The 26,335-nt window shown below is 39.6% G+C and overlaps 1 protein-coding gene and 1 pseudogene across 1 annotated transcript in view; both read right to left on the reverse strand.

The window, feature by feature from the left end:
• The window catches only part of LOC140823966 (uncharacterized), a 4,483-nt gene extending 772 nt beyond the window's left edge, over positions 1–3,711 (reverse strand). The window contains exons 1-3 of the mRNA XM_073185572.1: positions 3,701–3,711; positions 3,499–3,568; positions 3–1,010 (exon numbers count right to left, since the gene is read on the reverse strand). Coding sequence (XP_073041673.1) covers positions 3–1,010; positions 3,499–3,568; positions 3,701–3,711 — 1,089 coding nt within the window. The remainder of the gene's footprint in view (positions 1–2; positions 1,011–3,498; positions 3,569–3,700) is intronic.
• On the reverse strand, positions 3,459–25,528 carry LOC140816428 (zinc protease PQQL-like; annotated as a pseudogene).
• Between the last annotated feature and the right edge of the window lie 807 nt (positions 25,529–26,335).

Raw genomic sequence — 26,335 nt, forward strand, 5'->3', positions numbered from 1 at the left:
ACCCCTAAAAGTACCTTCTTAGCACACAGATATTCGGGCAATTTACCGACAAAGTGGTTTTCAAATACTTCAAATTTTCTGAGCATCGAGTATCGGCCAAAATCTGGAGGCAATTCGCCTGATAGATTATTGCTGAACAGCTTGAAATCCATAAGCTTGGGCAATCTACCAATACTTGGGGGTATTTCACCAGATAATTGATTGAAAAACAAAGCCAAACCAGTAAGGTTATTTAACTTTCCAAAATCATCCGGTATTGTCCCTGTCAATTTATTGCTTGAAAGATCAAGAACCTGCATGTTCAAACATTCAATCCTCCGGGGAATGGAATCAGACAATCCATTTTTGAAAAGAAACAAATTTGTTAAGTTGTCGAGAAGAAAGAGATCATCTGGTATGCTACCATTCAAGCCATTATCAGATAAGTCAAGAAACTCCAGAGCTGACATGTTCCCAATACTTTGAGGGATTTCTCCGATCAAGTTTGCTTCGGTCATCCAGAAATTCTTCAGTTTCTTCAACTGAGTGAAACTTGACGGGATTCTTTGTGGTAAAAACCCATTAAGACTCAAGTCAAGCTCTTCAAGATTCGACAGGTCGCCAATATCTGGTGGCAAAGAACCATTAAACAAGTTTCCATAGAGATGAAGAGTTGTAAGACTTGTGAGGCTCCCAATGGCTGAAGGGATATCGCCACTGAAATGGTTGTATCCCAAGTCTAAGTACTGGAGCCGAGGCGAGAGCCGGTTAATATCATCATGTATCGCTCCAAAGAATGAGTTATTAGAGAGGTCTAAATACTCAAGATTGGAACAACTGTAAAGAGCATCAGGGAAATAGCCAGAGAAAGAGTTGAGTAGAAGATTAAGATACGTGAGGCTACTAAGGTCGCATATGAATGCAGGGAGTGTCCCGACGATAGTTCGATTCTTGATCTCTAGTTTCGTGACGGAGCCATTGGTGCAAGTGATTTCAGACCAGGTGCAGTGGTCGATGAGGGTGTCCAGTGACTAAGGGAAGGGGGATTGGACCAGTTTTGTTTCAGTTGAAGCAATGTGTTAAGTTCTTGATTGGGATCAGAATTTTGCGCGTTTCCATCGAAGGGTATAGCGAAGATGAGGAAGATGAGAGTAGAGAGGAGGTGGATATGGAAGGTGATAGGGTTTGTTCTGGTCATTTTTTGAGGTGAATTTAAAGTGCATGTGTAGTTGGAAGAGTTTTGAGAGGGAGAAGACGAAGATGGAAGTTGTAATATTGCGGGAATGAAGTCGGGAGAAATTAAAGGATATCACTGTTTGACTTGGAAAACCTTGTTCGAAAATTCAACAACCTTGTCATTACAGTTTAGATTTGGATAAATTACATAAGATCAATTTTCATTCTAGAAAGTTTTATTCATATTTTACTGATTTGTTCATAATAAATAAGGCCATTTTAAAAAAATCAAGGAATTCAAAGAAATCCAATTTCATTTTTATTTTGAGCTGAGATGAGTCTGTTATATTATATAACGGGTGTCTAACTCTGGAACATCGTCTCAAAATTGAGATTTTGACGTGGGATAAATTATAAGTCATCGACACAAAATATATATTTTAGTGTTTATAATTTGTAAATTTTTTAAAACAATTTAATTATCAATTATTAAATTTAAATACAAAACTATCTTTCTATTTACGAAAGCACTTTAAACAAGATATTTTTTAAAATTCCAATTTTTTTAAAAAAAGTAGTACTTAGTACTCTCTCAAAGTCTACGGGAGCATTAAAAATTGATTTACGTGAAGTCTTCAACTTTCTTTTCGGATTTTAATTTATAGATGAATTTTGTTTCCCCCTTTTTTTTGACATTTCAATTAATTAATATGAACCACATTAATCATAAGAAAGGCAAATTATATTTGACAAAAATAACTTTTCAAAGATAACTGATAATTAAGATGCCGTACATGTATTTTTAAATTTAGAGTGAAACAAAACATTATTTTTGTACACATAAATTTACATGTACTTTGTAGTAGTGTTGATTTTAAGTTATTTTTCTTACTTGGAAATTATACTTCTAAACAGAACTTGTAGGCATGTTAGAGTAATTTTTTTAAAAAAAAGAAAAAAATTGTGTGAGACGCTCTCTCGAGTTGTATTTTGTGAGACACATATCTTATTTAGGTCATCAATGAAAAAATATTACTTTTTATACTAAGAGTATTACTTTTATTGTGAATATCGGTATGATTAACACGTTTCACAAAAGATTTATTCTTTCTAAAATAAAACAAAAATACATTATGTAAGCCCTTTGTTATCTCCCTTGGTGGAATTTGCAGGCCAACGATATTCACAAAACAACTCACGAAACGTTAAAAGAAGTAGATTTTAGAGATTAGGTTGCCTTTATTGACCGAAGACCATTATTGTTAAATTAAAAAATTGACTTTGACCACCATGGGCGGCCCCAAATTTTTTTTTAAAAAAAAAAATTAAATACTTGGAAGAAATACTTTGATTTCTAAACAAAATGCATGGAAATTGAGTATTATTTTATTTGAAAAACAGAGATGAATAAGGCTGACGTGATGTCTTCCGTTTGTCCAATTTTTCACTTGTCAACTATCTTCTAGAAAGGGATTATGATTCTATATGATGAATCGCATTTTCAAACTAGTCGAATTTTTAACTAATCCAATAGTTTATTAATTTCTACGCCATGGAATTAATAATCAGTATCAGATTGGGAAAACGAGTCATGTTAAAGATTTTATTTGATTACAGTAAAAAACAAATACAGAAAAAAAGAAAAAAAAACATGGAACAAGTGGAACTTCAGAACCATGGATGCCCGAAAAGGCGAAAACTAAGAGTTGCAGACCACTGTTGTAGTTCCAAGCACAATAGTAAATGGCCATCTTTCAACATTGCAAGCACACAGAACAAACAACATTAAATTCAATGAAGCTGTAGCAATGCAAGACCTCAATCACAAAGTAGGCTTATTCCTTCCTACCCCTGCAGGCAGTGTACATCCAAGGGCCAGAATTTTTTCTGGTCCAATTTTTATTTTTTTTTAAAAAATTTTTCCCATGAAATGGAATCCCAACCATTGATCCTGGTGTGGATCACTTACCAACCACAAAGTACGAGTTCATATGCATGTGAATGTCAGAGGTCAAAATGATATGTGATAAAAAAAAAAAAAACAGTATTACACGCAGGTGAGTACACATTTACAGTTTAGAATCCAGAGGTGACGATCACAGTGCCAATTTTGCTCAACAATGGAACGAGTAAAAATTAATATATGATTACATCGTGGTCATCACAAATATACTTATTTAGCATAAAAAGTTTTGCTAGATTATCTAAAACAAGAGACCTAATCCACAGTCAACAACATGCAATATCTAAGAACAAAAAAAAATTGAGTTTACCAATACCAACTTGAAACAGTCGCTTCCAAAGAAAGATAAAATAGAACAGTGTATTTAATCTCAAACGAACCACTGACATCACCAGAATAAAGCCTTGACTGATAGCTGCGAAGAATCCTCTCCAGCCAATAATAGTTCTCCTACGAGAACAAGAATTAGTGTAAACACACAGCATGGAAAATTCATAAACTTGGATATTTTCATTGTCATTCAAGAAAGCAACCATATGGAATATAAGCATAATGTATGCAATACTTTTAGAAAAAAAGTACCTGTAATCCATTTTCATGGGCCCTTTGTTCGATTTCGAGGATAATCAACACATCATCAATAGAAGGTCCCTTTTCTCGAAGTTGCAAAATTTCATCCAAGGCAAGATTGACCTGTCTATCGAATTGCAGTATCAGACATCAGCTTAAAATTGAAGCAAATCACTAAAATGGAAGAAGCTCACCAGTGTTGAAGAAATGTCAGGATCACAAGAAAATCAAAGTTTATGTCAAACATCAACTAATATGTAATGTTTAGGGAAATATTGAATAATTTAGAAACCAAACAAGTTTAGCTAGCTTACTCTGAAAAAATATGAACTTCCATAGTTTAGCTCCTTCACGCGATTTATAAATGCATTAAAAGGATCTCTCTCTTGAGCTCGTACAGATTCTTCGGCAATTTGCTTAACATCTCCTTCACAGGGTTCTAGGTTAGTCGTGAAGAGTTGATAGACCAACCAGAAGAGAGAATATGGTGAAGATATAATCTAACACTGATTAATCAGAAAGTAAAAAAATCTCCCGAAAGAACATCCACATTAACAACATGAGTTATGGTCTGCAGAAATAGAAAGGAAGAAAAGGTTGTGTGATAGGCATTTTATTCAACAGATATACCTGAAGTGCAGTTTCCAAGTCTGAAGGAGAGCAATTACAAGAAAAACTTGGCATATGCTCCCAGTTTGGTGCCAACTTCAGCTCTTTTACCAGCAAACATATCCATAAGCACTGGAGGTCTATATCCAAAAATACCAATTTCTCCGGCAATAGTTGGACTCATTGAACACGAGAAATATTCATAATCTTGGAGTTCAGATGGACCCCCAAACGAGAAACCTGTGAATAGAACCTATTGACAAGTAGTTAATTGCAAACATTTTAGAGCTGCATATTCTCAAATAATGCATCACTTTTAGCTCCAATGTAAATATGTATTTAATTTCCCTGTTATGGCCTATAGAGTGTTTCAGGTATAATAAATCCCAAGATTCAATCTTGCATCATTTAGATACATGTCTGTTAAATTTTAAATAGTTGGAAGATATGAAGAGAGAAACACACATGATAAAGTACAAACAATTCAATTATGAAGACCTACATGCACAAGGTACAGGCTCAAACAGCTAAATTGTATTCTATTATTTATGCAGCTTGAAACACAGGTCAAGCGAAAGTAACGCTACCTCGTCGTCAAGGAAGTCTGTGCATTTATAGCAAATATGCATTTTGTTAGAAAGGATAAACTCAGTTGCGCCGATGCCAGGATATTCAAACTGATGTGCCACATGACTGGAAAAGTAAAAATCTAAATCAAACAATTGTGAAACTGTAAATTGCCAAGTTGCTGCATCTCCTATGTACGATGTGCTCATGAGAACACTTTCTCCTATAAGAGATATGAGCAAAGGGGTATTGGAACCAATGATGAATCCGTAGAAAAAGGAGCTACTTAACTTGGTCTACAAGCTCTAGGAACATCCTGCTTCGCTGCTAAGGGGTTTTAAGCTTGCCTTGAAGTTGGCTTCGCCCCAACAATTTCCTCTGGATGTGTTCTTCATCCCAAAGAGAAATGCTTTGGCCTTCCTCAAAAGAATTGACCTGAGAAACAACAGTTCGCAAATCATCCACTGTAGCAGTTGATTGAGGCTCAATTGTTTTATAACACAGCTACATGATGTGTTGGTCCCACGTACGGAATTTGAGATAATAAAAGTCGAAAATAAAGAATAAACTGGACACCGAGATTTACGTGGAAAACCCCTAAAATTATTAGGGTAAAAACCACGGGCAAGATGAAAAGAATTTCCACTATAATATTTTGTGGTGTACAACTCACTCACTGTGTTTCCAAAGAGAACACACACTCTCTTAATACAGAAGAACAAAACACCTCACAAATATTATAGAACTAAGCACTCAAATGCTTATAAGATGAGAGAAAACTCGAAGAAGGGATGATTTCAGAATGAAAGAGAGGAGCTCTATTTATAGAGCCCCTGGACCGTGTGAACAAGGAAATTGCCTCGCAATTTCATCACGCAATTCCACGAAATTTCCTAAGCATTTCCCACGTTTTAATTCTTTCTTTTGATTGGCCGCCCCATTTGACTTGCCGACATTTCTCCCACTTGGAGATTTGATTGAGAATCAAACACATCTCCACACATCCTTTCAATCATGCCATTCCCTGCTGCTTACGTTTCCGCTAGACCACTTGAGGATCTACACCACTCAAACTTTTCAGTGTTCACTGGATTGGTCAGAAAATCAGCTATGTTTTCTTTCGTATGGATCTTCTGCATATCCACGCTTCCTTCTTCTACTACTTCCCGCACAAAGTGAAATTGTACTCCAATGTGTTTCGTCCTGGAATGAAAGGTTGGATTCCTTGCGATGTGCAAGGCACTCTGACTGTCACAAAACAAAGAAACATTCTCTTGTTTGTGCCCGATCTCCTCCAATAACCTTTTAATCCATATTGCCTCCTCGCAAGCTTGAGTAGCTGCCATGTATTCTGCCTCTGTTGTAGATAACACCACAACTGTCTGCAGTTTTGAAACCCAGCTTACTGCTCCCCCTGCAAGCGTAAACACATAACCAGTAGTAGATTTCTTCTTATCAGGATCACCTGCATAATCTGAATCGACATAGCCCCTAAGTGTAAAATCCGATCCTCCATAACATAATGCAGCATTCGAGGTACCCTTAATATATCTAAGGATCCTCTTAACAGTGCTCCAATGCTCTCTTCCAGGATTCGCCATATACCGACTAACTGCTCCCACTGCTTGAGCAATGTCCGGTCTTGTACAGATCATAGCGAACATCAAACTTCCCACTGCTGATGCATACGGTACTCGAGACATCTCCATCCTCTCTGCTTCACTGCTAGGACACATCTCGGAGGATAACTTGAAGTTAACAGGAAGAGGGGTTGAAATTGGCTTACTATCTTGCATGTTGAAGCGTTGCAAGACTTTCTTCAAATAATTTTTCTGGGAAAGCCAAATCTTTCTGTTACTTCTGTCTCGGTGAACTTGCATCCCTAGAATCTTGTTTGCTGGTCCCAAGTCCTTCATATCAAATTCCCTAGCCAACTGTGCCTTCAATCCTTGGACCTGATCCTTGTTGGGGCCTGCTACCAACATGTCGTCCACATACAACAGCAAAATGATATAATCATCACCAGACCTCTTGAAATATGTACAAGGGTCTGCACTCAGTCTGTTGTATCCAAGGCTCATGATATAGGAATCAAATCTCTTGTACCAACACCTCGGCGCCTGTTTGAGACCGTACAGAGATTTCTTCAACCTGAAAACCAAGTTCTCTTTGCCTTTTTCCGCAAAACCTTCTGGCTGGAGCATATAGATTTCTTCTTCAAGATCTCCATGAAGAAACGCCGTTTTTACATCTAGCTGTTCTAGATGTAGGTCAAACACCGCACACAATGCCAACACTACTCTGATTGTTGTAAGCCGAACCACAGGAGAAAATATCTCATTGAAGTCAATGCCTTCTTTCCGAGCATACCCTTTTACTACCAATCTAGCCCGATACCGTTCCACTTGATTATTGTCATCTCGCTTGATCTTATAGACCTATCTGTTACCGATGGCTTTCCTCCCTCGTGGTAGTGTAACAAGATCCCAAGTTTTATTCTTGTCTAATGCCTCCAATTCTTCTTGCATTGCTATCATCCACAAAGATACATCCGAGCTTTGAGTAGCCTCGTGGAAACTCGATGGCTCACCATCCTCTGATAATAGACAATATGCAATGTTGCTTTCAGTGAAATAATCTGAAAGCCAACCTGGTGGTCTTCTGTCTCGAGTTGACTGCCTCACATTGGAAACCTCAGACTCAACATGTTCTTGTCCTTCGTGCTCTGGTGGTGCTTCACAAGAAACTTGACCTTCGTCTGTCTTATTCTCCACCTGAAATATAGTAGTTTCTGAATTCAGTGTGCCTTTGTCTCCCTTTACTTTATCTTCCTCGAAGATAACATCCCTGCTGATGACAAGCTTGTGAACAGTAGGATCCCACAAGCGAAACCCCTTTACTCCATCAGCATAACCCAAGAAGATACATTTTCTGGATTTCGAATCCAACTTTGATCTTTCTTGCTCATTGTACAGAACGTACACCGGACTTCCAAATGTATGCAAATGAGAATAATCTGTCGGCTTCCTGATCCACATCTCCATCGGAGTCTTCAGATCAATCGCCACTGAAGGAGAACGATTGATAATATAACAAGCGGTTTTGACTGCTTCTGCCCAAAATGACTTATCTAGACCTGCAGTCCTCAACATAGCTCTTGTTCTGTCCAACAAGGTCCTGTTCATCCGCTCCGCCACTCCATTCTGTTGAGGTGTGTAAGCCGTCGTGAACTGTCTCTTGATGCCCTCATGTTGACAAAATGCATCAAACTCGTCACTGGTATATTCTCCTCCATTGTCAGTCCTCAAACACTTGATTTTCTTTTCAGAATCAAGTTCAACCCGCGCTTTGAAATCTTTGAAGACTTGGAAAACATCTGATTTCTTCTTGATTGGATACACCCAACATCTCCTAGAGAAATCATCAATGAACGAGACAAAATATCTCGCTCCTCCTAGGGATACAACCAGTGCTTGCCAAACATCCGAATGAATCAGCTCCAATATGCTTTTGCTCCTGGCAGTAGAAGTGCCAAACTTTAATCTGTGTTGTTTACTGGTAACACAATGCTCACAAAAGGGTAGTGACACTTTTGTAAGTCCCGGCAGCAGCTTCCGTTCTGAGAGAATTTTCAACCCTCGTTCTGACATATGCCCGAGCTTTCTATGCCATAACACTGTTAATTCTTCTCCTGAACCAATTGATGCAACAGCTAGTTCTGCCTCTTTGTGTGTTTCTCCCAAAAGTACATACAGATTTGCAGCAACCTTTTCCGCCTTCATAACCACAAGCGCGCCTTTCACAATTTTCATGATCCCATTCTCGATACGAGTTTTGCACCCGATGTCATCCAATTGCCCCAAGGACAAAAGATTTTTCGTCAGTCCTTTCACATGTCGTACCTCCTGTATAGTGCGAATGGTGCCATCAAACATTTTAATTTTGATAGTACCGACCCCAGCGATTTCCAAGGCATGATCATTTCCCATGAATACAGATCCTCCTGAGACTGGTTCATAATGATCAAACCATTCTCTCCGAGACGTCATATGCCACGTCGCTCCTGAATCCATTATCCATGTGTCAAAAAATTTGTGCCTGCCTTCCGCAACTGTTGCTGCTTCGCTGAATAATATTTCACCACTGCCTGAAGTACTGGCCACATTTCCTTGAGAACTTTTATCGATACTCGTACACTCTCTCTTGAAGTGCCCTTTACCGCCACATTTAAAGCAGTAAATATTTTTCTTCTTACTTCTTGACTTTGATCTACCTCGTCTTTGGCTCCCACTGGAGTCACGGTCCATAAATCTTCCTCTTATCATAGGTAACGCCTCTGCCTGCTTCGAGGATACCAACCTATCTTCCTTATTCTTGCGCCGGCTTTCTTCTCCGAGAACCGCAGTTAAGACATCGTCGAATTTTAGAAAGCCCATCAGAATATTGTTGGTAATGTTGATGATAAGTTGATCGTATGAATCTGGTAGACTTTGAAGTAGAAGCTCTGCACGTTCATTTTCCCCTATTTTATGCCCCATGGAAGTGAGTTGGGCAAATAGAGTATTTAGTGTATTGATATGGTCGGTCATCGATGAGGATTCCGCCATCCGAAGAGTATAAAGCCTTCTCTTTAGGAAAATCATATTGTGTAGCGACTTGACCTCGTACATCTTTGTTAGAGTATCCCAGATAACTTTGGCTGTTTTTATCTCAGAGATACTTGACAAAACTTCGTCTGCTATAGCCAAGTGTAAATTGGCAACAGCGTTATCATTCATCTCATTCCACTTTCCATCATCTGTAATCTCCACCGGTCTATCTTCAATAGCCGCCAAGCAATTTTCTTTTCTTAAAACTGCTTGTATCTTTATTTTCCACAGCATAAAATTGCTTCCGTTGAATTTTGCTATCTCGTACCTTCCCGCCATTATGTCTACAACAATTTTAGTAGACCGGACAAAATAATCCCGCCTTAAATAAAAAATCTCAAAAAATCTTTTCTGATGTGGAAGATCAGTCTAGGCTGCAACCACAGAGCATACTCAGAATTTTAAGAAATTTTAAACCAAGGCTCTGATACCACTTGTTGGTCCCACGTGCGGAATTTGAGATAATAAAAGTCGAAAATAAAGAATAAACTGGACACCGAGATTTACGTGGAAAACCCCTAAAATTATTAGGGTAAAAACCACGGGCAAGATGAAAAGAATTTCCACTATAATATTTTGTGGTGTACAACTCACTCACTGTGTTTCCAAAGAGAACACACACTCTCTTAATACAGGAGAACAAAACACCTCACAAATATTATAGAACTAAGCACTCAAATGCTTATAAGATGAGAGAAAACTCGAAGAAGGGATGATTTCAGAATGAAAGAGAGGAGCTCTATTTATAGAGCCCCTGGACCGTGTGAACAAGGAAATTGCCTCGCAATTTCATCACGCAATTCCACGAAATTTCCTAAGCATTTCCCACGTTTTAATTCTTTCTTTTGATTGGCCGCCCCATTTGACTTGCCGACATGATGTACGAAAATTCTCTGCATATTTGGATACCTCAGAAGCCGATACATCTACCATCACGTAATAAAACAAGTCAATGTTGCAAGATTATGCTATTGACAAGCCCAGAAGTAAAGAGTTGTCAAATGCTCACAAGGGAAAAGAGTTTTGTGAAGTCGAGCCTCGCGCTCAATCCCGACAACAGGCTCATTTCGAAGAAAATGCTGCAAACAAAATAGGAAGGTCGACATGACACAAGAGTTTGTTTGTATACTCAAAATGGAACTTTAAATAATGCAAAAACTAAAGAGTGGAAGTGGTGGTGAGTCAGAGAACATGACTCACTTGCATTTATTCACCTCGTAAATTGGTGGATTGCATTTGATCTCTCTCTAGATATGCAGATTCAATCTCCAACAATAAAAAAGCACGAGCAAAAAGAAATTTCACGTTCAGAAAATCCATGTGTTCGAACCCTTGAAACCTAATGCATGAGTTATCTGGAGAACTAAGTTGCTCGTTGACCGACGAATTCGGTTGGGATTAATTCTAGCAAGCGGACTAGGTCAAGTTATAGTAAATGGACAGACGTCCAAGTATCGATCCCACAGAGACTATTATTTAATTACTAAGATTCAATTATTTTATTTAATCTAGGCAAATAATAATGAATGATTTGATTATTATTGCAACTACGTAAATTTTAAACTAATTTATGCTAATTAAATGACTGAATCAAATATCAGAGAAGCTTGGGACTTGGGGGTTATTTCAAATTTAAATAGAATGACCGGGACACACGACGGTAACAGACTTTTGATTAATATCATGCAATGGAATTATTTAACTATAGATCATTTGATGTTACGATGCGATTCTCTATATTAATTATAAATCTAGTTCTAGAATTTATAATCCTATTTTCATTTAACAGTCCAACTATTTCTAATTGAATTTAATTACCCAAAAACGCATTCATCAACGAAAGAATCACAGCTGTCGCCTAAAATCGCACACTGAAACCGAATACTATTTCTAGTCAGTTTAACCGCGTGTTGATTAATATTTTTCTTGAAGCTAAATTTAATCAATTCTCTTTCGAGTCAAGATTAAACAACAAACATGCAAATAATTGGCCAAATTAAAAGCACGAAATTTATGCAAACATTAATCAATAACATAAAACAATTTTATAAATCAAACACTTCAATGAATAACAAAAATCAATCGTTTGTTCCTATCGTGGTCCCGATCATAAAAGAAAACTACTCCATGAATTCAAAACTAAAATCAAATTTAATAATTGAATTCATGAATAAAACTAAGAAATTAAAATAGATGAGAAAATCTCAGCGATGGCGCGCAGATCTGCGTGTGAAGCGCGTTGTTTTCTCCCTCGATTTTCTCCCCGAGCCGTTGCCTTCTTCCAGATCTCAAAGCTTGCGCCTTTTTTCCCAAAGTCGGCTGCCAAGTCTCAGAATTTCAACCCCCTCTTCGTGTTAGGTTTTTTTCCTTTTTATTCTACCTCTAAATCTCGAGCAAATCTTCGCCAAAATCTCGATCTGATATTGCACACACGGACCCCGTGCCTGCATCCGGAGAGGGGTCCGTGTAGGCTCTGGATTTCTTTCTTTCTCGAGAATGGCTGACACGGACCTCGTGCAGGGGTCCGTCTGGAGTTCCGTCCACATACTGTAAGTTGGGTTCTCGGGTGATAAGGGACACGGACCCCGTGTAGGGGTCCGTCAAGGGGTCCGTCGAGGCTCTGTAAATTGCATTTTGGCAACTGAATGGCACGGACCCTTACACGGGGTCCGTGTAAGGGTCCGGGTAGTCTCGAATTTTCTCTTCAAATGGGGTTGATGTACACGGACCCTTACACGGGATCCGTGTAAGGGTCTGTGTTTTCAATTCATACTTTCTTTCTTTTCTTCCGGGTAATTCTGACGTGGCATTGCGGAGTCTGACTTTTCTTTCATTTCTTTGGCTTTCATCCTCTTTTGGTCAAACCTACAATTTGCCATAATAGTACGAATTAAGCGCAAAACTCGGAATAAAACATGCCAGATAAGCACGAAAACGACAAAATAAAGACTCTAAAACGCTATATAATTCGTGCTTATCAACTCCCCCACACTTAATCTTTGTTCGTCCTCGAACAAATCAGACAAAAATAAAGATGAGAAATATTTTAGATTCAGAACTCAAGTGACACAATCAAAACTTCTCAACTTGTCAAACTCTTTCACCCCCGGTCAAAAGATCACGCTTCGCATATCACAAGATTCGTTTTCGTTGCAATTTAAGAATCAAACATTTACCCAGTAAAGCTCAACAGAACAAAATGTGTGTAGTGTGTAGGTCAGACTCGTACTCATCTCCAGTTACTTGGTTTCATGATCACTTATTTTCATTTGCTATCGAAACGCCCCATATGCTTGACTTTCATACCCCTCTCTACTAAATGTTGAACGACAGTGACTTGGTTAATAGGTCTTTTTAAGCTTATAACGTAAGGCCAAGGCTCACGGGTACAATAAAAGATAGGGAATCAAGAGTGAGATGCAATAAAAAGTATTCCTGTAGCACATTCATTCACCTTTGATTCGTCAACAGTTACTGTCTTTTCATCATTTTCAGAGCTCTAGCGCTTCCTTTTCATTCTCATTGTCCACCCACTTTCACCCACATATTTTTTTTTTCTCGGGTGTTTTCAACACTATACATTTTCCTCTTTTTTTTTTTTTTTTTTCATGAATAAAACTTCATCGATTCCTTTACACATATTTTTTTCAATCCATTGGAGTAATTCAAGCATTTCAATGTGCACAGGAGTTTTATTTCTCTCACATGTAGGTAGGAAAAAGTGTATAGGCTATGATTCAGGTAGTTGATGTGGGACATTGAATAACTGACGAATGGGGGCTAACTGTGTGTCATTGACACACACCATTCGATTTTTTCAGGCTCAAAAGGGGTCGCTAGGGGCAATGAATGATGTGTCGGTCAGGCTTGAAAGGCTCAAACGGTCCAAAGATCGCCTAAATCATCCCTAAGTCACCATCGTTCGTATTTTCGCTTCGAGGACTAATCAGACAAGTTCTAGGGATCATTGTTCGATATAACTTTTTTTTTTTTTTTTTTTTCACAATTCACCAATTCACTATCAATGATTAAAAGTTTGACCACGTGCATTGAACAAAATGTTGATACATAACTGGTTCATGTTAGACTCTCTCCTTGAAAGTACGACTCCTCTCACTCAATACTAGGCATGAAGCAATTTTCCGGGTGATCCCAAAATCTAACAAATTAATCCGATTATCAAGTGAAACACGAGTTCTTAGTCTACAAATAGTTCCATCCTGCGTGAAAAGTGCTGTTAAGTGTTGTGCAACGATGTGTAACAAAACTGACTCACCCCCACACTTTGAACTCGACACTGCCCTCAGTGTAAAACAATATAAAAAGAACTATCGAGAATGTGAAAACAAAAACACTTCCCTGGTTAGATGTCGAGTACGTGGTGGACAGAGGTAAAGATCAGCAACTCCTGAAAAACACGACATCGAGTACACCAGGAAACGTAAAAAGGAAAAGACAATAACACACAAGCGCTCCAATAAAGTCCAAAAGATAATAAACATAAATAGCATATCCCAAAACATCAATAACAGCGAACGAAATGTCTAAGTGAAACAAAATGAATACAATCCTCCACATAGTCCAAAATAAAGCTACGCCTCATCGTCTGACCCCAGCTCTAAGTCATCTAAGGCATCCAGTGTAGATCTGTCCCAAGGTGGTGCAGAAGCGTCGGGGGACTGTTGCTCGAGTCGAGCCAAGCGGGTGCGAATGTCGTCCATACAATCAAAAATGGCCGAGAAGACCTGTCGGGTACCCCTCGGCGCGCTCTGTCGTGGTGGCACATGATGCTGAGGGCCGGCTCCGGCATCTAATGCCGCTTCTTCTTCCCCACGGGCATTCCAGGCGCGGTCATCGATGGCAGGGGGAGGCACCGGTGGGTCACGGGGATGATGGTCGATATGTCGACTCTCAGGATTTCGATACCACGCACCCTGCCTGAAAATGAAATACATCCCCTGCATAGCCTGAGGGGTGAGCATCTGTGTAGAAGTGGGGGCGAGGGACGTCTCGCCGGTGAGATCGACGCCGTGGGCCGCTAAAATCCTGGAAATGATGATCGGAAAAGGTGCATATGGGCGCTTGTTCTTGGTGGGGTTAATATGTGCGACAGAGCGCATATGTGCGAGTATGATCGAAGCCACCGGAATCCCAGGAATAGCCCCCAACCCATTCAACATTTTATCGATAATGTATAAATCTATAATTCTGACTTCGTTGTTCCTTGGTTTCCTTGGCACAATGTTGGCTCCCGTGAAATAACAGATTAAGCGATCAAGCAACGGGAGGGAAGTGGGCAGGACGCTCCAGCGAGACCCGGTCGGAGAAGTAGAGTAGTCAAGACGTTGTCGGGCCTCGAGGATCCGAAAAGAGACGTCAGAGAAGAACAAGTCTAGCTGATTATGACTCACCGGGGGGCCCTCATTCGGTACATTCAACAGAGCGGCTAGATAGGCCGTATCAAATTCAATAGGCACCCCTTTTACGAAAGTGCGGATGCGCTGCAGCCCAGTAGTACTCTTGTCGTCAAAGTTGGCATAAAATTGCCATACCAACTCGGGGAAGTAGGGACCGGTGATGTCCAACAGTGATCCCCACCCAAATTTATCGAATTCAGCTCTCAGTGGCACCTCGTTATCAATCCGGGGGTGGATAGACTTTTCAACAATCATAGCGTTCTCGTGCATGGCCGAGTACCATTCCGAGTTCTCGAGGGATGTGAATCTGGAGGCATCAAACTCCACTCTGGCGCGGCGAGATGATGAGGAAGCCTCGCTTCGCGCACGCTTATTCGTGAATCGACGAGGAGGCATTTCTTAGAACAAGAGACTTTATCCGAATCCTCTACAAATTCAGGCGCAACAACTCCAGACCAAACAACCCAATCACTGATCACCACTCACCAAACGAAACGAACGACAAGACACAAAATCCCAGCAATTCAATATCGATGATCCAAAGATTTAATCCAATTATTCCCAATCAATGCAATTTGATCCCAACGCACCGTTACGCAGTCCACAACAATATCCTCAACAATAATGACCGATTCAATTACGCAAAAATATTAGCTAGATAATCCACGAACAATGAATGCCCAACAACCGAACAATATAAAATCAATTCCCAACACTGAATCTGAAGTGGCATAAGATATTCGGAGGCCGAAAACAAAGGAGAGCCACGTTTACCAGTTAGCAGACAGAGGTCACCGCGGAAGAGGGTTGTACGGCGGTGGTGGTGGTGCGGTTGGAGTGGAGGTGCGGTGGTCGGCGGTGTGCAGTGGCGACGGAAGGAGGTGGCGTGGTCGGCGGTGGTGGTTAGGGCGGCGTGTGCAGCGGCGACGGAAGGAGGTGGCGTGGTCGGCGGTGGTGGTGCGGTTGTGAGGAGAGGAGGGTTTCGATTTAGGGGATTTAGGGATTTGGGTGGCAGAAATCGCGATTTTATTCTGATATGCCGCGAAAATAAGAGACACGGACCCCGTGGAGGGGTCCGTGTAGAGGTCCGTGCACCTACTGGATTTCGGCATGTTTGGAAATGATAGACACGGACCCCGTGTGGGGGTCTGGGACAAGGTCCGTTTAGACTCGGGAAATTGGCACTTTCGAAGGTTAAGAACACGGACCCCGTGTGAGGATCCGTTAACGGGTCCGTGGAGGCTCGGTATGAGAGACGAAATAATTTTTTTTTTTTTTTTTTTTTATATCACTAACCAAACCCAACTGTGACGCCATGAATGTACACTTCTATAAATCTAGACATAAAATTGGAAACTCAATTAAGCACACAAGATGCAAGAATTGTACAGAAACTTCCCTGGTCTGTTTTGAGGTTTTGAAGTCGAGCACCCTGAAAAATTCCCCCACACTTTAGAAATTCCATCTCTAGTAGATAAATTACCTGCACCACCATTCACTGAGATTAGCTCTCGAGCAATGCTAGAAAAACAAAAATAAAGTAAACTAGAACAATTAAAATAAACTAAGGCATGAAAGAAAAAATAAAATTAAACACTGGGTTGCCTCCCAGTAAGCGCTAAATTTAGAGTCGATAGCCTGACTGTACTCCCCTTGTTTAGTTTGGATCCTGCAGATCCACAGTGGTTGGCACGTCGGGGATGGCACCACCATGATAAACTTTCAGCCTATGCCCATTTACCTTGAAAGGTCCAGTTGTGTCACTAGTGATCTCCACTGTTCCATAGGGGAAAACTTGCGTGATGGTGTATGGTCCTGACCACCGTGAACGCAACTTACCTGGCATCAACTTCAGTCGAGAATTATATAATAATACCTGTTGACCCACCACAAATTCTCGATGAACGATGTTCTGATCATGCCAGCGTTTGGTTTTCTCTTTGTAAAGCTTGGCATTCTCGTAGGCTTCCAGCCGAAACTCATCCAGTTCATTCAGTTGCAGCACTCTCTCGTCACCTGTGGATTTAGCGTCAAAATTCAGAAATTTAGTAGCCCAATAAGCCTTGTGTTCAAGTTCTACAGGTAGGTGACATGACTTCCCATACAACAATTTAAAAGGGGACATGCCGATGGAGGTTTTAAAAGCAGTGCGGTATGCCCACAGTGCATCGTCGAGTTTCCTAGACCATTCTTTCCTCGAAGCACCGACAGTCTTCTCAAGAATGCGTTTAAGTTCTCTGTTCGAAACCTCGACTTGGCCACTAGTTTGGGGGTGATAAGGTGTTGCCACCTTATGTCGGACCCCATACTTAGCCAAAAGACTGTCAAATTGACGATTACAGAAATGTGTACCCCCATCGCTAATGATGGCTCTAGGTGTGGCAAAACGTGAGAAAATATTTTTCATAAGAAATTGAACGACAACCCTAGAGTCATTAGTTTTACATGCAACCGCCTCTACCCACTTAGACACGTAATCTACAGCCACCAAAATATACTTGTTCCCAAAAGAAACCGGGAACGGCCCCATGAAATCTATACCCCAAACATCAAATATCTCACATACCAAAATATTATTAAGAGGCATTTCATGTCTTCTGGAGATATTACCTGTGCGCTGACAATTTGAACATTTTGTAACATACTCATGCGCATCCTTAAACAAAGTAGGCCAATAAAAACAGGACTGGAGGATTTTGGATGCAGTTTTAGTGGCCCCAAAGTGGCCTCCAGCCGGACCAGCATGACAATGAAACAAAATTTCGCTTACCTCTTCTTGGTGAACACATCTACGGATTATACCGTCTGCACATATTCTAAACAAATAAGGATCCTCCCACAAATAATACTTCAAATCTGAGAAGAATTTCTTCTTTTGCTGGTATGTAAAATGGAGAGGAATGAACTTACTTGATAGATAATTAACAAAATCGGCATACCATGGTAGACTGTTGATCGCAAACAGTTGCTCGTCTGGGAAGTCATCGCGAATAATTTCATTACCTGTACTTGGATTCTCCAATCGCGAGAGATGGTCTGCAACTTGGTTCTCTGTTCCCTTCCTATCGATGATCTTCAAGTCAAATTCCTGCAACAGAAGAACCCAACGAATTAGTCTTGGCTTTGCGTCTTTTTTAGCCATCAAATATTTTAAGGCTGAATGATCAGTATGCACGACAACGTTGCTCCCTATCAGATACGATCTAAACTTATCAAGAGCAAAAACCACGGCAAGAAGCTCCTTCTCTGTAGTGGCATAGTTCAGTTGGGCAGCGGAAAGTGTCATACTAGCATAGTAGATGACATGAATACATTTATCCCTCTTTTGGCCCAACACTGCCCCTAGAGCGGTGTCGCTTGCGTCACACATCACCTCAAATGGCGACCCCCAATCAGGTGCTATCATCACTGGTGCGGTGATCAATTTCTCCTTCAGGACCTGAAATGCCTGCACACACTCCGCAGAAAAATCAAATTTCACATCTTTTATCAGTAAATTGGTCAGTGGCTTAGAAATGCAGGAAAAATCTTTGATAAACCGTCTATAGAACCCTGCATGTCCTAAAAAACTACGCACTCCTCGGATGTTTGTTGGGGCAGGGAGTTTCTCTATCACTTCAATCTTAGCCTTATCGACCTCAATCCCATTTTCAGAAATTTTGTGCCCCAACACTATCCCCTCTCTCACCATAAAGTGGCATTTTTCCCAGTTCAGCACCAAATTTGACTCCTCACATCTCTCCAAAACTTTAGACAAATTAATCAAACAAGTATCGAATGAAGAGCCAAATACAGAAAAATCGTCCATAAATATTTCAATGAAATCCTCAATCATATCATGGAAAATTGCCATCATGCATCGTTGGAAAGTTGCTGGTGCATTACATAGACCGAATGGCATTCGTTTATATGCAAATGTCCCATAGGGACAAGTAAAAGTGGTTTTCTCCTGATCTTCAAGGTCAATAGGAATTTGCATATAACCTGAATAACCATCCAGGAAACAGTAAAAAGGATGCCCAGCTAACCTTTCCAACATTTGATCAATAAAAGGGAAGGGGAAATGGTCTTTACGGGTGGCATCATTAAGTTTTCTATAATCAATGCAAACACGCCACCCTGTAACAGTTCTAGTAGGGATCAATTCATTATTCTCATTCTTGACAACAGTGATCCCACCCTTTTTCGGAACTACTTGCACTGGACTAACCCACCTACTATCAGAAATCGGGTAAATAATACCTGCGTCCAGTAGCTTAATCACCTCTTTCTTTACTACCTCCTGCATAGCTGGGTTCAGTCGTCTTTGAGGTTGGGTAGAAGTTTTGTGGTCAGCCTCCATCAGAATTTTGTGCATACACATGGATGAACTGATCCCTTTGATGTCTGCAATGCTCCAACCAATTGCTTTGATGTTATCCCTCAGAACTCGCAGCAGCTTTTCTTCCTCCAAACCTGTCAAAATAGATGAGACAATTACTGGCAGTTTATCATTGTCAAGCAAAAATAAATATTTCAAATGAGAAGGAAGAGGTTTCATCTCTAAGATTGGGGCTTCTTCAATGGATGACCTTAAAGGTCTTGGGACATGCCCAAGCTCCCCAATCCTAGAGTTTACCGTTTTCGAGATCGGTCTGCCTGCTTCCAGATAAAGCATGTATTCCTTGACATCCTCATTCTCCAACTCTCCTGAACATGAATCAGTCAAACCAACTCCCAAAGGATCTTCACCGATCAATTCCTGCAAACTGCACTCGACAAGTTCGTCAGTAGCATCAATTCTAAAACAATCAGATTTATCATTAGGATATTTGATGGACTAAAAAACATTAAACACCACACTCTCATCATTCAGTCTCAACACCAACTCACCCTTTTATACATCTATCAGAGCTTTCCCAGTGGCTAAAAATGGTCTTCCTAAAATTAGAGGAATCTCACGATCCTCTTCCATGTCTAACACAACAAAATCCACTGGAAAAATAAACTTGTCGACTTTCACCAACACATCCTCTACAACTCCCCTAGGAAATTTAATTGATCTATCAGCTAGCTGTAGAGAAATTGTAGTTGGTTTCACTTCACCTATTCCTAGTTTCTCAAAACATGAATAAGGCATCAAATTAATGCTTGCACCTAAATCACACAAGGCTTTAGCAAAAAATGAAGTTCCTATGGTACAGGGGATAGAGAAACTACCTGGATCCTTAAGCTTTGGAGGTAATTTATTTTGTAAAATAGCAGAACATTCCTCCGAAAGCTTAACTGTCTCAAAGTCAACCAATTTCCTCTTGTTTGATAAGATTTCTTTAAGAAATTTTGCATATGAGGGCATTTGAGCTAAAGCTTCTGCAAATGGGATATTTATGTGCAACTTTTTGAAAATCTCAAGAAATTTAGAAAATTGAGTGTCCAATTGCAGTTGCTTAGCTCGTTGGGGAAAGGGAAGCGAATTTATATCAACATTGGAGTTCAAGTTTAGGGACTTACCTTTCTCCTTCGTGTCATTGGATCCTTGCTTTGATGACTCCTTCTCCTTTGCATACTTATCGATATCAACCACCTCTTGCTTTATGGGAGACGTCACCGTGACTGCATTGACACCTTTAGGATTCTTTTCCGTGTCACTAGGTAGTGAACCCGGAGCTCGTGTAGCCATCTGTGTCGCTAACTGCCCTAGTTGAGTCTCCACTCTTTGCATCATGGCATCATGATTTTGCCATCTCATCTCATTTCCTGCTATGTACTTTGCAAGCATGTCCTCAAGGTTTGACTTGCCATCTTGTGGCTTGAAACCGGGTGGCATAGAGGGTCCAGCACCTTGTGGAGGCTTAGGTGGTTGTTGAGGAGGCTTTTGCTGCATAGGATGTTGTGGAGGATTAAACTGTAATGGCATAACAGCATTTTCTGATTGTCTCCACCCGAAATTTGGATGATTCCTCCAGCCTGGATTATACGAGAAACTGTATGGATTGTTTTGCTGACGCCCCTGGTTTCCCAAATAATTTACTGAATCCCCTCCAAAACACTGTATTTCCTCACAAGGCATATCTGGCATGAATGGCATGTCACAAGATGGACCACCAACTATTTCAGCATTTCCTTGGATCCGATTCACTGACTTGACTGGTATTGACTTCTGCGCTTGTAACTGTGACATCTGATGTGTCAATCCATCAAGTTTTGCTGTAATCGCTGTTAAAGCATCCATCTCAAGGAATCCTACTTTCTTCTCCCTGCGGTTGTCTTGCCAACCCACATTGCTCTCGGCAATATTAGATATGATTTCGAGCGCTGCGGTTGGCGTTTTCCTGTATAGACTCCCATTTGCTGCCGCATCAAGCATAGATCTCACAGAAGGATCTACCCCATAGTAAAATGTCTCCACCTGCTGGCCTACTGAAAAACCATGTCTCGTGCACATTCTTAACATCTTTTTAAACCTCGCCCATGCTGAATTCAGTGATTCCCCATCTCTCTGTCTAAATGAAGTGATTTCATTTCGTAGTTGTGTAATCTTAGTAGGGGGAAAATACCTGTGCATGAAGAACTCAACTAGCCCATCCCAAGTAGTGATAGAACCAGCTGGAAGGTCGCGAAGCCACTCCATAGCTTCTCCTTGCAAGGAGAATGGAAATAGTCTGAGTCGAATGGCATCAGTACTCACCCCATTGCACTTGATCGTATCACTGATTGACAGAAAATTCTCCAGATGTGCATTGGGGTCTTCAGATGGTGCTCCACCGAACTTTACTTGCATTTGGATCATTTGGATGATGCCTGGCTTCAGCTCGAATGTATTTGCCTGAATCGTAGGGCGGATTATACTAGACCCATAACCTTCGAATGCTGGTCGATGAAGCTCCATCAATGTACGGTTATCCTCTTCTCCGGCCATTCCTTCGAATTCTGGTTTAAGATCTATTTCAGGTTCTGCTTCAGACTCGGATTCAAACGACAAGTTGTTGTTCCTTCGATTTCTGCGGATGCTTCGAAGGGTGCTTTCAATCTCCAGATCAAGTGGCACTAGATTTTTGACGTCCTGAGCACGGTTCATATAACACGAGCTAACCCCTGAAATCAAAAATTTAAGTGCACAATTTAAGCTCCAAAAGAGTATATATAATAAGAAAAACTGAAACAAAATTAATTAAAATACTAAAGAATAGAATAACTGAAAAATTTAAAACTAAGAATAAAAGCCTAGTCTCAAACAAATAATTTATCCTAATATTAAATAAATAGTCACCGGCAACGGCGCCAAAAACTTGACCGACGAATTCGGTTGGGATTAATTCTAGCAAGCGGACTAGGTCAAGTTATAGTAAATGGACAGACGTCCAAGTATCGATCCCACAGAGACTATTATTTAATTACTAAGATTCAATTATTTTATTTAATCTAGGCAAATAATAATGAATGATTTGATTATTATTGCAACTACGTAAATTTTAAACTAATTTATGCTAATTAAATGACTGAATCAAATATCAGAGAAGCTTGGGACTTGGGGGTTATTTCAAATTTAAATAGAATGACCGGGACACACGACGGTAACAGACTTTTGATTAATATCATGCAATGGAATTATTTAACTATAGATCATTTGATGTTACGATGCGATTCTCTATATTAATTATAAATCTAGTTCTAGAATTTATAATCCTATTTTCATTTAACAGTCCAACTATTTCTAATTGAATTTAATTACCCAAAAACGCATTCATCAACGAAAGAATCACAGCTGTCGCCTAAAATCGCACACTGAAACCGAATACTAATTCTAGTCAGTTTAACCGCGTGTTGATTAATATTTTTCTTGAAGCTAAATTTAATCAATTCTCTTTCGAGTCAAGATTAAACAACAAATATGCAAATAATTGGCCAAATTAAAAGCACGAAATTTATGCAAACATTAATCAATAACATAAAACAATTTTATAAATCAAACACTTCAATGAATAACAAAAATCAATCGTTTGTTCCTATCGTGGTCCCGATCATAAAAGAAAACTACTCCATGAATTCAAAACTAAAATCAAATTTAATAATTGAATTCATGAATAAAACTAAGAAATTAAAATAGATGAGGAAATCTCAGCGATGGCGCGCAGATCTGCGTGTGAAGCGCGTTGTTTTCTCCCTCGATTTTCTCCCCGAGCCGTTGCCTTCTTCCAGATCTCAAAGCTTGCGCCTTTTTTCCCAAAGTCGGCTGCCAAGTCTCAGAATTTCAACCCCCTCTTCGTGTTAGGTTTTTTTCCTTTTTATTCTACCTCTAAATCTCGAGCAAATCTTCGCCAAAATCTCGATCTGATATTGCACACACGGACCCCGTGCCTGCATCCGGAGAGGGGTCCGTGTAGGCTCTGGATTTCTTTCTTTCTCGAGAATGGCTGACACGGACCCCGTGCAGGGGTCCGTCTGGAGTTCCGTCCACATACTGTAAGTTGGGTTCTCGGGTGATAAGGGACACGGACCCCGTGTAGGGGTCCGTCAAGGGGTCCGTCGAGGCTCTGTAAATTGCATTTTGGCAACTGAATGGCACGGACCCTTACACGGGGTCCGTGTAAGGGTCCGGGTAGTCTCGAATTTTCTCTTCAAATGGGGTTGATGTACACGGACCCTTACACGGGATCCGTGTAAGGGTCTGTGTTTTCAATTCATACTTTCTTTCTTTTCTTCCGGGTATTTCTGACGTGGCATTGCGGAGTCTGACTTTTCTTTCATTTCTTTGGCTTTCATCCTTTTTTGGTCAAACCTACAATTTGCCATAATAGTACGAATTAAGCGCAAAACTCGGAATAAAACATGCCAGATAAGCACGAAAACGACAAAATAAAGACTCTAAAACGCTATATAATTCGTGCTTATCACTCGTACAATGGGATAACAGACAAACCTCTGTCAGCATTGATTCGGATGCTTCAATGATCCCATTTTGTTTATAGGATGAAGTCATTATCTAGGCCTTTGTTTGATGAACCAGAACATCTGCAGCAGCTGAGCATGAAAAGTATGGTGGATCCTTCTTACAAGATAATTTACAGAACCTTTGGTCCAGAGCTTGAAAAAACATCGATTCAGCTAGTAAATTCCGGTAATCCTTCACATTTTTCAGCTCATCAACCGGAATCTTGCAAGTGATCATCACTGCAGACTGTCACAATTATGATAACAATATCAGGCTAAATGCAGTGGAATCGAAAACTGCAGAAGTGGATCAAGAAAGAATCCATATTCTGACCCCAGCTGCTTCAGATTCCACGAAGATTGAAAAGCATGGCAACTCATGTGAAGGTACTGTAAAGTGTGTCATGACTGTAGGACCAACATCTGGAATTTTGTCTTCAAAGTGAGTCTTTATCAACTCAACTGTCTACGATGGAAAAGTAGCAAAGTAGCCAATTAACATGACTGCAAAGGTAATATTTCCAAAAAAAAAAAATTGTATTTTTAAGAAACATCTAACCTGTGTATCAGGAAAACCTCCAACAGCAATCACAACCATATTCTGTATTTGGTACCAATTCTTATAGAACTTCTTTACAATCTCAGGGGAAACTGTGTGAATCACCTTTTCTAGTCCAATTGGTAAACGCTCTGCATACTTCTACCAGACAAGGTGATTATGCCGGCCATAAAAAACGGAATGATGATTAAGGAACTGATAGCCTAAGTCCATGTTATGATAAATCCAGACAAAGAAAAGGCTTTAATTTTGAGCCCTCCATCATGAGAACCCAACTAGCATCTTGCATCCTTCCATTAGCATTCCGGCCCTCGATACTCTTCCATGACAGCTCCCCTTTCCTTTTCCAAGTCACTAGCTGATATACGAACCTGTGCTACAAAAGATGTGACAGTGTTTAAAATAATTAAACACAGAATATGCCACAAAGTATGTAAATGAAACAATCCCAGTACCTCAGAACTGAACTCCCCCAAATTTAAAAAGCCTGAGATAATATAGTTCAGGCTTGTGCTTGTCAACAGGAACAAATAACTCGCAAACAGTTTCATCAGCTGAAGTAACAGTGTTCTGACAGGCACCAAATTGAGCGCCAATACTTTCGAGAAACTTAACAATACCATGATTGGTGTATTTTGTAGTTGCACTGAAAGCTAAATGCTCGAATATATGAGCGACTGCACGCTCTTCCTCGTCTTCCAAAACTGAACTGCCATGAATCAAAAGCTGATCTTAGTAGACAATCAATTAATTAAGAGAATGAATTGATCAAGAATGCTAATTTAACTAGCTCACGTTTTTACAAGGATAAAAAAGAACTCGAATTTGAGTAGAAAAGAGTTCCACTGATGCCCAAGAAAGATGAAATCACTTATCAAGTAAGCGCCTTTTAACGAATAATATTAATCTTGAAAAACCAGTGTTTGAAAAGATTGTTTCAGGACATGGATACTGGTTGGTGCTTTCCACATGGGAGTAACGTAGCTTCCCATATTTCCCATGAAATTGTGAGAAACATTATGACTCTTACAATACATGAAAGAACAAAAGACAACTACTTTTTCATCTAATAGTGCACGTCCATGATCCGCGCCATGTTCAAGTCACAATTAGCCAATAAGCGAACAACATGCCGGGGAGGGGGAAAAACGATAATGAGCAAAACTTTTTGCTTCCATTTTATTTATTTTTTGAAAAAATATGATAGTACCCAACCTTGATGGCAAGTGCAAGACCGGCGCGCATTTTTGGCTTGGATTTGGAGCGGACATAGTAAGCGCGGCCATTGGCAACATGTTTGCGTTAAATATGCTGGCGCCTGTTGGTTGGGGTAATGGAAAAGGTTTTATCCTCGTATTCTCCGAAAAATATTATAATATTCTTCTTAAAAATAACCATTTGTTTTGAAGAACTTAAAAATTATAATTTTTACCGACTTACTTAATGAGTGTGGAAGTGTGTAATTTGGATCCTTGAGAAATATTTAATTAATTTTACAATATAATTTACCTTTTGAAAAAAATACGCGAGATAGTTATAAAAAATTTTAGAATTTTTTTTTTCAATATACCAAAAGTTAAATACTTTATAGATTCAATTTTAATTATAATCTATTCTATATCTATATAAATATACGAATTGAATTGTGAATTTCCTCTATTATCCTTTTATGTAATTAGTTAATTATTATTAATTCATTGACTAATTATTATTTATTACTCTTTCACTCACTTTCATGGCATGACTACAAATTATAGTAATTCTTTTATTAAAATTAATTAGTTTTGTGAAAATGCCTTACAAATTATAGTAATAGTGTTATACATTCTTTTATTAAAATAAATAATACAAAAAATTATGCTAACAGAGGTTTCGAACTTATTTTTACAATTTATGTATTCATTAATCTATATCTATATCTATATACTAATCTATA

The sequence above is a fragment of the Primulina eburnea genome, chromosome 2, assembly GCF_022965805.1.
Source record: "Primulina eburnea isolate SZY01 chromosome 2, ASM2296580v1, whole genome shotgun sequence".
In the NCBI taxonomy this organism is placed as follows: domain Eukaryota; kingdom Viridiplantae; phylum Streptophyta; class Magnoliopsida; order Lamiales; family Gesneriaceae; genus Primulina; species Primulina eburnea.